General features: G+C 44.2%; 1 protein-coding gene across 1 annotated transcript in view; it reads left to right on the top strand.

Annotated features, from left to right (window-relative positions):
• The window catches only part of ELL (elongation factor for RNA polymerase II), a 150,220-nt gene that overhangs the window by 125,169 nt on the left and 12,417 nt on the right, over positions 1-12,634 (top strand). Inside the window, exon 8 of the mRNA XM_043975915.1 lies at positions 5,081-5,567. Within this exon, the coding sequence (XP_043831850.1) occupies positions 5,081-5,567 (487 nt within the window). The remainder of the gene's footprint in view (positions 1-5,080; positions 5,568-12,634) is intronic.

Here is a 12,634-nt window from a genome sequence, read left to right as displayed (position 1 = left end):
CAAACTATGCTGTCTAGCCACGCTGGCTGCCTTCCTGTTCCTCACATCCAGCACCACTCCATCAGCCACCACTGTGCCTTGGCAACAGCTCTTCTTAGACCCACGGTTTTTTCTTTCCTTACCTTGCTTCTTAAAACCCCCAATTTCCTTCAAGACTCAGTTTAAGCACTATGAAGTCTTCCTGGAGCCTTTCCTGATCTCCGTAGCTTTTAGTGCCTCTCCTCCCCATAAAAAACTGTTTGGCTTGTGTTTTTTTGGCATATATTTTTATAGATATTCTATATAGCAGAATATGTTACCTCCCCCAACAGAATATCGGTGTGCTCCTGGAATGGAGGGGCTTTCTGGACTCTTTGTCTAGCACAGGGCCTGGCATAGAGTAGGCCCTTGATACATATGTTTGTTCATTGATAGATGTGAAAGTTGACAAAGTTCATTTCACCCAACAGGCCTATGAGCCAGACATTCGTCAGTATTGTTGCCATTTGACTGTGTCACCACCTTGTTTAACAGTCTGCAATGTTTCCCGGGTCTCTCTGGAAGAGATAGCACCACTCAAGCCCCCGTCCTAGAACTTCCTTTGAGACATTCTGTTCCATCTCCGTGCCATCACGTGCAAGTGGTCCCACATTCTTCCTCTTTATCTCTCCCTCTCAAAATTAGCTCTGATGCCATTTACTCTGTGAAGTAAGATCTCCTCCCAACTAGTTCTCTCCCCTGAAAAACAATTTCCATTATTATGTAAGTAAATACCTTGCTGGTAAGGACGGAGTTACTTTTGTTCTAGCTACCTCTCCCATTACAACCCTTGCACATAATAAGTACTTGATAAATGTTTCCTAAATTGAATTCAGTGCTCATTATACAGATGAAGAAAGTGAGTTTCAAAAAGGCTAAATAGCTATGTTGTTGCATGGCATACCTCAATTTGATTCTAGGTTTTCTGACCCCAAGTCCACTGTTCTTTTCGTGACACTGCCCTGTTTTCCAATAGAGTGGAAATAAATGGATAAGGACATAAGTGAGGAAGGCAGACTACTGTGAGAAGTTGGAGGAGAAATTAGCTAAATTAAAAACTGCTTTTGGGGGCAGCTGGGTGGTGCAGTGGATAAAGCCCTGGAGTCAGGAGGGCCTGAGTTCAAATCCGACCTCAGACACTTGACACTTACCAGCTGTGTGACCCTGGGCAAGTCACTTAACCCCAATTGTCTCACCAAAAACAAACAAAAAAACCCAAAACTGCTTTTATCAGGTAGGCCAGGGAAGGTGTCAAAGGTGGCATCCAAATTGAATCTTGAAGGAAAAATGGATGTGCTTAAGCTAGCGGTTGATGGGATAGAAAGTTCATTGCAAGCAGATGCAGGAGCCAAAGGCATAAATGGTTTTAGAGAGGGCAGAATGGAAAGCGAGAGTGCAGTGACTCATGTCGTTTGGCACGAGCTTAGACTAGATGAAGTGAAGGGAGGAATAGCAATGAAAGTCAGTCCAGTGCCAGCACTGTATTTCCTTGGTCATGAATTTGACTCACTTTCTCAGTAGAAGGTCCCATTCAAAGAATGAAAACCAGGAGTGATGCGGTGACCCTGGTTCTCTCCTGAGCACCCGTCGTTGCTTGACTTGAGTCAGAGGGTCTGAGGAAGTCTTGAAAACTATAGGTATGGCACCAGAACTGTAGATAGTCTTCTTCCCCCTTTTAAACCAGAAGCACAGATGGCCTTGAGGTTTAGCTTTTGTGTTGTATTTTGTTGTTGTTGATGTTATAAAGATCTGGGGCTGGAATTCTGGAAGAGTTCAGTTCTAATTCCACTAACTAGCTTCCGACCTTAGACAGCCTTTCTGGTCCTCAGTTTATGTCTATAAAATGGTGAAAATTCCTGCCAATTCCCAGAATGGTGAACACAAAAAGCTTTGGAAAATGAATGCTATTCTAATCAACTTTGCATGTATTACTGTTGGAGAACCAAGGGAGTGGAGGAAAAGAAAAGCTTGTTGTTCCCAAATTGGAACTTGAAGTTAGGAGACATGGGACTAGAGCCCATGTCTGCCAAACTGGCCATGTAGTTCAAGCAAGTCTCTTTCCCTCTCTAGGCTTCACCTCCCCTCCAACACCACCTCCCCCAGCCCTTGTAAAATTAAGGGATGGACTAGAGCATCTCTGAGATCCTTCATAACTCTAAAATACAGATCATTTCTGTGGTGCTTACTAAGCCGCCAGGAAGGAGTCTCATGGCATCTGCATCTGTTCGCACAAGAAACCCAGGCAGAGTTTTAGATACTCGTTTTTGGATTAGAGTTGACTGTCTATTGAACACCAGATATTACCTTCCCTAAGTCTCCTTAATAAGAGTTGGTTTTGGGCAGCTAGGTGGCACAGTGGATAAAGCACTGGCCCTGGATTCAGGAGGACCTGAGTTCAAATCCAGCCTCAGACACTTGACACTTACTAGCTGTGTGACCCTGGGCAAGTCAACCCTCATTGCCCCAAAAAAGGGGAAAAAAAAAAATAAGAGTTGTTTTTGTTTGTTTTAACACATGCTACTAACGGTGATAGAGCCTTGGACCACGGTCAGGTGACACTGTTGATTTAGATAATTAGCCTTTTGTTCAATTATTGCCATGGTCCTAGCTGACTACCACTTTACTGTCAGTCCTTATGTATATGGTCCTGAGATGATGCAGAGATTGCTTTGTGGGCTTTCCTTTCCTTGGTTAGCATTTCCTTGCTTGGTTTCTTTCTGGGGTCTTTCCTGTTTTTTCATATAGATAAAAGCTAAGAGAACAGACTGTGGATAACTAATTTCAGGCCCTTTCCTTTTTGCTCCTCTCATCCCCAAACTGTGTACAGAAATTCATTCCCAGAGTCTAAAGTGATTCCTTTTGGGAGGGGCAGGTCATTGGCCCTTCATGTGCTACTGAGTGCTCTCTTCCAAATTGGATCCATATAGTACCTTTGCCCCAGTTCATTCCATTCGGAATTTGGGTTCTGTCTGGCTAGGAATTCACCCTTCATCCTTAAGGGGTGGCAATGCTGGCCAGTCAGGCAGAACACATTGTCCATCAGAGTCTGTATAAAGAGATGCAAATTGTAGCTGGTTGCTCCAGATCTTAGGTCCTGCTGCCCTTCCTGATGTCCCAGCAGACAGCATTTGAAGGCTCTTTCTGATAAAAGTGAAGAAGAGGGCCTGCTGTGATGACTGATGCTAGCTAGCTCTGGTTTACAACGCAGTTGATCACCAGGGGCCTTGTGTCAAGGACTAAGGTGCCCTTATTGATTCAAGGCCACTTCTGAAGTCTTCATGCCAGTCTAGATAGAGCTCAGTCATGCTAAGAATCTTCATGTTGGGCTTTCTCCTCGTTGGAGCCCAGTGGGGTTCCTCCACACCACCTCCATTAGAGGTCACTAGTCAGTCAGACTAGTGGTATAGTCAGAGCTTTGTCCTTGTTGTGATCATTCCTTTTCCCTCAGAACTGGCAGTAGGGAAAGCATTGTTCTGCAATTGGGGAGTTCTTGTCATGGATACCTTTTGCCTTGAAATAGATTTCTTAAATCCAGATGTGCTTTGTGAAGATGAAGATTCCATCTTCAAACAAATGATCATTAGAACTCACTCAAGAATGTTTTGTTTTGTTTTGTCTGAGAGAAACAGTTATAGATTCTTTCAGTTTCTGTTTATAGTGAATCTTGCTTGTACTGACCTCATCCCCAACAGCAAGACAGCTTGGTTTTTTTGGTTTTTGGTTGGTTTTTTTTTGGTGAGGCAATGGGGGGTTTAAGTGACTTGCCCAGGGTCACACAGCTAGTAAGTGTCAAGTGTCTGAGGCCGGATTTGAACTCAGGTACTCCTGACTCCAGAGCCAGTGCTCTATCCACTGCGCCACCTAGCTGCCCCAAGACTGCTTGTTAATGACAAGGAGTCTGTCCATCTTGCTGAACTATGCCCATAGAGGTCTCTGCTGTGAATTAAATGGCTGCCCAACAACAGAACAAAGCTAGCTCTTCCTTTCTGGGCCATCTTGTGTTCTAGTCTGTGAGTGATCCCTCACCCAACTGCCATGCTGAACATTTGCTAAGAAGGTGTTTTCTCTGAACAGTGATTTTTATGAACAAGTGCAGGTGTGTGTACTCCACCCTGCCTTTCACCAGTAGCTCATTAACCATTACCCAGATCAGAAAAGGCCTCGGCCTGGCCCCACCATCTGAGCTGTGCTGAACAGCATTTCAATGCACGATGCTGTCCTACCCACTGGGGCTTTATTTAGATTGTGGATAGAATCTGGAGGGGAGAGAGATGTCCAGAAGAGAGATGGGCAGTTGGAGAAAGGGTGTTTTTAAAAAAACACTCACCGGATTTCCCTCTGTGCTTCCAGACCTAGTCAGTGACCAGTCCATTTATGTGGCAGTGGTGACAGTGTTAAGTGAGGATGGAGTAAAATTCTGTAAGTTTTGCTTCAGCTTGAGTTGATTCATCTGTGCTGAGCACCTGTTGAATCCTCCTTAAGTCCCTCCTGTTTTCTAAGCTTACAACACTATGTCACAGTGCCACCTCCTGGCTCTGTGGAGACTTGCAAGCAGGGATTCTCCAAAATAGACTAAAAGTAAGGCGTGGCTTCTGCTTTTAATCCTTAGATGAGGTGGAAGACTACAGACTGAGGACCAGCAAGGGGTCATCTAATTAAATAATTTGGTATTATAAATGAACAGGAATACCTTTGGCAGACCAAATAACCTCTTGTGTATGTACATTACTATTTTTCACATGTATGCTATTATTACTGAAAAGCAAGTTTCTTTAAAAATGTTATTGAAAGGCACAGTAGCTTTTCCTCATTATGAATTTTCTCAGGCAACAGATGAATATCAACTGCTATCATGGTGGATAGTACCCAAAATCTTTTGACAGTTAAAAAAAATACAAAGGTTGAGAACTACTAGATGAGATCTCCCTCAGGTCCTTTCCAGAGATAACATTTTATGAGCTGATAAGAGCCTGTTAGAATCCTTTTGGAGCATTATCTACAAGCTCTGCTACTCCACTAACTCCTCTGTTTTTTTTAAAAAAGAAACTTTCTTTGTTCTCAGAAACGATCTCAGCCACTGGATTTCATTGACCCACTAGCAAATAAGAAGCCGAGGATATCTCATTGTACCCAAAGAACTCAGCCCACTTTCAATGGGAAACTGAACTCTTCTAATGGGAAGGAGGTCCCTTCTGCTCCCGGCCCAGCTTCGGTGGCCAATTCGGTCAGTTCTAGCTCCCATCTCCCAAGCCTGGAGCTCCCCCGGCCTCACGACCCCCTCACTGATGTCAGCAATGACTTATGTCACAATGGCAGAGACTGTGAGAATGCCGAGGCCTCTGAGCGCCTCAGTCTCCCTCTGCTGACAGACTGTCCCCAGACCAGCAAACATAATTGTGCCTCATGGCATATGAAAACCAAGAAGAAATCCAAAAAGCACAAAGAAAAGGAGAAGCGAAGTGAGGAGAAACATAGAGAAGAGAAGCAGAATTGTGAACTCATGAAGAACTCCGATACTAAGATGAGTGGGGCTCTGCAGGAAGGCACAGGTAGGTGTCCAGTGGGCAGGCTATTGGCCTTGGGGTGGCAGACAGGAGGACCAGTGGAGATGGCCTTCCTTCTGAAAAAAGAGCTTAGCGGCTGTAAAACATAATCATGTCGTGTGCAGACACATCGTATCATCACCCCCACCCCACCCCCAGCTTTCTGTGCCAATACTGGCCACAGGTACAGATTCTTTTGAGAGCCCACATCAGGACATGCACCTGATGGGGTTCCTCAGTAATCCAGATGATTTGATTTAAAACTGAAAGCTGGAGCAGCTGCTGTAGGAGAAAAGGGCACTGGGTGTGTTTTTGGAAGAAGGACCTAGGTTTTGATTGTGCCTCTGGTGTATATTCATTTTGTGAACATGGGCAAATTGCTTCACATTTCTGGGGATCAGCTCCCCGCTTTGTAAGATGAGACTTGTATTAGATATTCTCTAAGGTTCTTCCTAGTTTTAAATCCCAGGATCCTGTTACCAGAATTGCCAAAGTGTTATCTTCATGGAACAAATTAGAATGGCTTTTCTCCCCCAACGTCAGGGGAAGATGGGAAGAGTGGCAGTAACTTGTCTTCTGGTGAAAAATAAGAGATATGGAATGAACCAGCATCTCGGAACCTGAAAACATCTAGTCCAGCCCTAAAATGTGAATCCTTTTTTCATCTTGCCCCCTAGCCAGAGTTTGTTCAGCCTCCACTTGAAGACCACTAGTGATGGAGGACTTGTTACATCTCTCACCCAAGGCAGCCCGGTCTATTGTTACTAGGGTTTCATCTGTGTTTATAAACACCCCCAGATTGTGGAGGCTGAACTGGGAGACTAACATGTGTGATGGTGTAAACCAGAAATAGTCATAGGAGGGATAGGAAGTTTTACCCTAGGGCCCAGAAAGTCACCTGTAAAAGCACCAAGGATGATGGCTGGGGAACAAATGATGTAAAAAAGGTTTGGGGATATCAGCAGGGCCGCAAGCCTAATGTGTGAGTCACCAGCGTCATGTGGTCCTTCAGAAAACTAATGGGATTTTAGACCCAGAACCTGGGAGGGAATTGCTTGGCTACCCTCCACCCTAGTCAGAACTGGTCTGCAGTATCAGGTGCTTCTTAGAGCCCAGAAACAGGCAACCAAGATAGTGAGACAAAAAAGCAGGCTCTGCAAGGGCAGGACACAATGTTTAGCAGGGATGTTTAGCTTGAAGAAAAGATACATGCTTGCATACATATATACACACATGCACACGTACATATATTGTGTATTACATAATTACTGTCTTCAAGGACCGGGTGGGAGAGACCTTATTAATTTTCTGTTCCTCCAGAGAGCTAAATTAGAAGCAGTGGAAGAAAGTTGAGATGAGTAGATTCCAGATCCCCTTAAGGGAAAACCTTGACCTTTCAGAGCTACCTGAAAGTGGGATGGGCAGCCTGTAGGAGATGGCACAGTCACATCACTGGACAGCTTGTCAAGGATGTTGTAGAGAGATACTTGCTCAGTTATGTACTGAATTTGATTCCCTTTAAGCTCTGAGATACTCTGAATCTGTGAAGGAAATGGGTTCTTAAGGGTCCAAACATTGGAGAGTCCAAAGAAGCTGCTAAATTTTGGAAGAGTGGAGGAGGAGCAGCAACTGGGGAGAGGAGCTCTGGCAGCCAGAGGCTGAACTGTGCTGATGTAGCACCTGCCACTTCTCTTCCTTTCCCCTTTTCACAGTTTGTTCCACTAGACTCCAGCATATCTTTCCAGACCCTGTCATTCTGGGGTCCAGCCACATTGGCCTGCTTGCTACTCTTCACCTCTGACATTTTACCCCTGCTCTCTCTGTCTTTGTACACAATTTCTCTCCTCTCCCCGCACCCCCCCCCAGCCCCTTTCTAGCCTGGAATCCCCTTGGTCCTCTTAAAATCCCCCAGCTCCCTCTGGGCTTAGCTCCAGGGCCACATACCAAAGAAGGCCTTTCCTGACCTTCCCTGCTTACCCTGTGCAGTTTCTTCTCCGCTTACCTTGTATTTCCTTTGCATAGGTTTCTATATTTACTTACATATTTACATGGAAGCTTCCGGAGACCATTCCTTGCTTGCTCTTATCTTGGCATCAGCTCAGGGCTTGGCATATAATCAGTACTTAATAAATATTTGTTGATTGAATCAACTTCCCCTTCCCAAAGATACAGCAATATGTCCATTCCCTTGGCACAGACACATGTAGGAAGACTTAACCTTTTCAGAAAATACTAGCATCTCAAAAGAAGAACTTACTTGCCCAAGTGAATCTCCAGTTGATAGAATGTGTGGTAGAAAAGTTTTTGAGGTAAGACTCTCCTGGCAAACACTGTAGAAGTAAGATCCCTGGGAGAGTTGGGAGACTTTGGTTCTAGTCCCAGCTCTGAAATTAATTCACTAGGATCACTACAAGGTGATCCTACTTGCACAAGGTTTTGTGTGCCTGCATTGTTTCATCTGTAAAAATGTGCATTGAACTAGTTGATCTCTATGGCCCCAGTTCTAATAAGTCTATAACCCTATGATGCTAAAACTGGTGCTCTGCTCCAAGACTGGTGCCATTCACATCTAAGTAAAATGCTGTCACCTCCTTTGCGAAAAGCATTCTAGAGCACTGGTGTAAGCACAGAACACTGGGTGTGACCCTGTGTCTCTGTTCCTTATGTAATTTTTTTGTTTGTTTTGTTTGTTTGTTTTAGTGAGACAATTGGGGTTAAGTGACTTGCCCAGGGTCACACAGCTAGTAAGTGTTAAATGTCTGAGGCCAGATTTGAACTCAGGTACTCCTGACTCCAGGGCTGGTGCTCTATCCACTGTGCCACCTAGCTGCCCCCCTATGTAAAATGTTTAATCACAGGCAAGTGTCTTCCTCACTTTGGATCCCGCCCTATAAAATGAAGTAAGTGGATAAGGTTATCTATCACTGAGATCCCTTCTAACTCTAAATCCTGTGTTCTTATGAAATGTCTTCTGATTTAGCCCTTTACCTCTCTAGTTTATGTAAGGGAAGTATATTTCTCTACATTGCAGAACAAATCAGAGTAGCTATTCCCTTCTTGTCTAGGGTTGCCTTCCAGGGGTGCCCACACTCTCACTGCCCCAGGTAAATGGTATGTTATGTGTCTATAACAATGCGTGTAAATGTCAGTTATCATCTACATTATCATGCCAAATTAAGAGAATTTGTAATCTCTAAGAGTTGGTGTGTGAGCTTGTGTGACAGAATGGCGAAGCTTTGTAGCCATAGGAAGAGAAAGAAGCATTAGATTTTTCTGACAAATTGATGCTTTTCTTCACCATCACAAATTACAAAGCAAAGTGTCTTTGCTGCACTAATTGTGAAACCAAGTGACAGACCCATGGTTGTCATAGAAACCTAGGACTCTGTCGTTATTGTGCTTTAGTTTAGAAGTAGTGATGCGTAGTCTGTACTAATGGGCTAATTCCTATAAGATGAGATATCAGTCGGGTTCAAAAAATAAATTCCATGAGTACACAGTCAGGGATATGGCAGTGTTTGTGTCCTCATTCATGTGAAAACATCCTAATGAGTCTAACCTCTAGAAGCCTTCCTCCAAATCTCATTCCCTGTCCTCTGATTTCTTACTCCTATCCCCTTCAACCCTCTCATCCCAAAGTTTGAACCAAATGCTACCTGTCTCTTCTAGTGTGCCTTCTGGAATACCTGTTCCTTTTTTCTTCTCCTACTCCTTTAACTTCAAGCTTTTCCTGAAACCTGCTTTTCCCCAGCCCCCCAACCCCCACCCCAGTGAAACAGCCTCCCTGCCCACCCTGTCACAGCGCTGACTGTACCTGCACTCATTCCCCTCTGCTCACTGGTAAGGGTGAGAGAGTTGAAATACACCTGGCTCCCCATTGCCACTTCCAATTTTTCCTCCTGTCTCCATCACTCCGTGATCTCTTTTCCTTCCCAGTCCATATTTTTCATTATCCACCATCTAATGATTTAACTGACTCCAGGGCCAGTGCTCTATCCACTGTGCCACCTAGCTGCCCCTCATATTGATTTTTTTTTCACGTTGATTTTTTTTATTGAATAGAATTTTTTTCCCCAAAATATATGTAAAAACAAATTTTAACATCAATTTTTTTAAAAAATTGTGTTCCAACTTCTCTTCCTCCTCCATTCCCACCCCCCACCCACTAGAACTCAAGCATTTCAAAATAAGTTATACATGAGTAGTCATGGAAAACATTCCCACATTAGCTAGGTTGTGAGAGAAAACAGTCAAAAAACTCCCAAAACTTCAGACTGAGGAATTGTCAAAGAGGAAAAAAAAATTTTTTTTTAAATGTGTTTCCAGGGGCAGCTAGGTGGCGCAGTGGACAGAGCACTGGCCCTGGAACCAGGAGCACCCAAGCCCAAATCCGGCCCCAGACACCCAACACCCACCAGCTGCATGACCCTGGGCAAGCCACCCAACCCCAATTGCCTCACCAAAGGAAAAAAAAAAAGAAAGAAAAAAAATGTGTTTGCATCTATTTTCAGATACTATCACTTCTTTCTCTGTAGATGGGTTGCCATTTTCATAAGTCCTTCAGGGTTATATTGGACCATTGCCTTGCTGAAAATAACCACATGCTTCCCAGCAGATCATCTTATACTATTGCTGTTATTTTGTATACAGTACATTTCACTCTGCTTCAGTTCATGTAGGTCTTTCCAGGTTTTTCTGATAGTATCCTGTTCATCATAACCTAAATAAAGTACCTTAAACTTGACAAAGAATTTTCTTCATATTAGCCCAGCAAAGTAGGTACCATATGTTTTGCCATTATATTCAATCATCATAACTATTTCCCTCCATCCTATTCCCTTCCCATGATATTTACTCTATTTTCTATCTTCTTTTAAACTATTCCTCCTCAAAAGTGTTTTACTTCTGACTGTCCCCTCCCCTACTCTGCACTCCCTTTTTTTTCACCCTTCCGTCCTTATCCTCTTCCCCTCATACTTTCCTGTAGGGTTAAATAGATTTCTTCTCTCAACTGGGTATGAATGTTATTCCCTCCATGAGCCAACTCTGATGAGTTTAAGGTCTTTGAGCTAATTCTTCGTATTGATTTTTAAAGCTTTGTGTTCCAAATTTTCTTCCTCCTTAAGAAATCAAGCAATTAAATATATAAGTCATACATGTGCAGTCATGCAAAACTTCTTTGCATTAGTCGGGTTGTGAAAGAACACAGACAAAACAACTTTAGAAAGAGGAACTAACAAATAAAATTATACTCCCCCATCCAATTAAAATCCTGGTAGCTGTTGTCTACAGACTTCTATGTTACTCCCCTTTCTTCTTCAATGGGTTTATTACCTGGCTCACAATTTTTTTCTACTCCTCAGGTCCTTCCCTTGTACTAAGGGACTTCAGCATACATCTAGACTCTCTATCCAACATCCTGATCACTCACTTCTTCCACTTACTTCCAATGGACTTACTCCTCCACCCCACCCACACACACAAACATGGTCATACCTTTGTCCTTGCCATCACTCACAAGTGCACCACTTCCATGTTGAAGAACTCTGAAATCCCCTTATCTGATCATAATCTATTGGCTTCCCACCTTTCTCTCTGCCTTCCCTTACCAGACCTTACTCTTCAGCCACACTGTGACCTCCAGTGCCTTGACACCCCACCCCCCACCCCCGCCAGCTCTCTAACTCCACACTGTTCTCTTCTCCCCCCATGTCACTGATTGTGCCATCCAAGCCTCAGCCTTGGCTCACTCCCACCATACACTCTACACATATGCTACTGGATGTAGAAGGAGAAAATGACACAGCTGTTCTAACTGGGTCTGCTACAGTTTTATGTTATACTTCAGCTGGGCCTTCACCATATCAGCTTACTCTCCCCCTCTCCACGGTGCCTCTTGTCATTGCTTCTCACGCCTCCCATGGCTCCTCTCCCTTACCTTCTCAGTAGAGAACCTCATCTCATATTTTACAGAAAAAAATTGAGTCTATTCACCTATGAGCTCCCTCCTCTCCCCTTTTCTTCATCTCATCTCACTCAGGTACCTTCTATCACCCCTTCTCCCATCCATCTCACAATGTGCCTTACTCCTTACCAAGGCTAACCCTTCTACCTGCTCAAGGGGATCCCATTCCTTCCTGTCTCCAACAAATAATCTTCATCTGTCATCCCTACTCTATCCCTTATTTTCATCTTTCCCTCTCTTGTGGCTCATTTCCCACAGCCTACAAACATGCCCATGTCAGCTCCATCCTCAGAAAACCCTCACTTTGATCCTTCCATCCCTTGTGCTTAAGCACAGAACTATCTTCCTCTATCTCTTAGACCTTTTGTGGCTAAACCCCTGGAAAAGGCCATCTGCGATGTGTGCCTCCATTGCCCTTCTCTCACTCTCTTCTTAACCCCTTACAGCCTGACTTCTGACTTTATCATTCTACCAAGACTGCTCTCTCCAGAGTTACCAGTGATCTCTTAGTTGCCAAACCCAGTGATGTTTTCTCAGTCCTCATTGTCGTTGGCCTTTGCAGCCTCTGACACAGTGGATCACTCTCTCTTCCTTGATACTCTCTCCTCTCTAGGTTTTTCAGGACACTGAGATCTCCTGGTTCTCTGCCTGCCTCTCTGACCGCTCCTTCTGTCTTCTTTGCTAAAACAGAGGTAGCAAAGTGGCACAGTGGATAAAGCTCTGGAGTGTCAGGAAGTTGTTGTTCAGTCATGTCCAACTCCTTGTGTGACCCAGTTTGGGGTTTTCTTGGCAGAGATAAGACAGGTTTGCCATTTCCTTCTCCAGCTCATTTGACAGATGAGGAAACTGAGGCAAACAGGGCTAGGTGACTTGCCCAGGGTCACACAGCTAGGAAGTGTCTGAGGCCAGATTTGAACTCAGGAAGAGGAGTCTTCCCGATTCCAAGCTCAGCCACCTAACTGCCAGAGTCAGGAAGGCCTGAGTTAACCTCTCCATGACTCAGTTTCCTCATCTGTAAAATGGAGATAATAGCAGCACCTACCTCCCAGGGTTGTTGTGAAGAACAAAGGAGATAATAATTATAAAGCACTTAGCACAGTGTGGTGGT

This window comes from Dromiciops gliroides, chromosome 1 (genome assembly GCF_019393635.1).
Source record: "Dromiciops gliroides isolate mDroGli1 chromosome 1, mDroGli1.pri, whole genome shotgun sequence".
Classification (NCBI taxonomy): domain Eukaryota; kingdom Metazoa; phylum Chordata; class Mammalia; order Microbiotheria; family Microbiotheriidae; genus Dromiciops; species Dromiciops gliroides.
The sequence above is the reverse complement of the archived record's forward strand: the minus strand, read 5'-3'. Positions and strand labels throughout refer to the sequence as shown.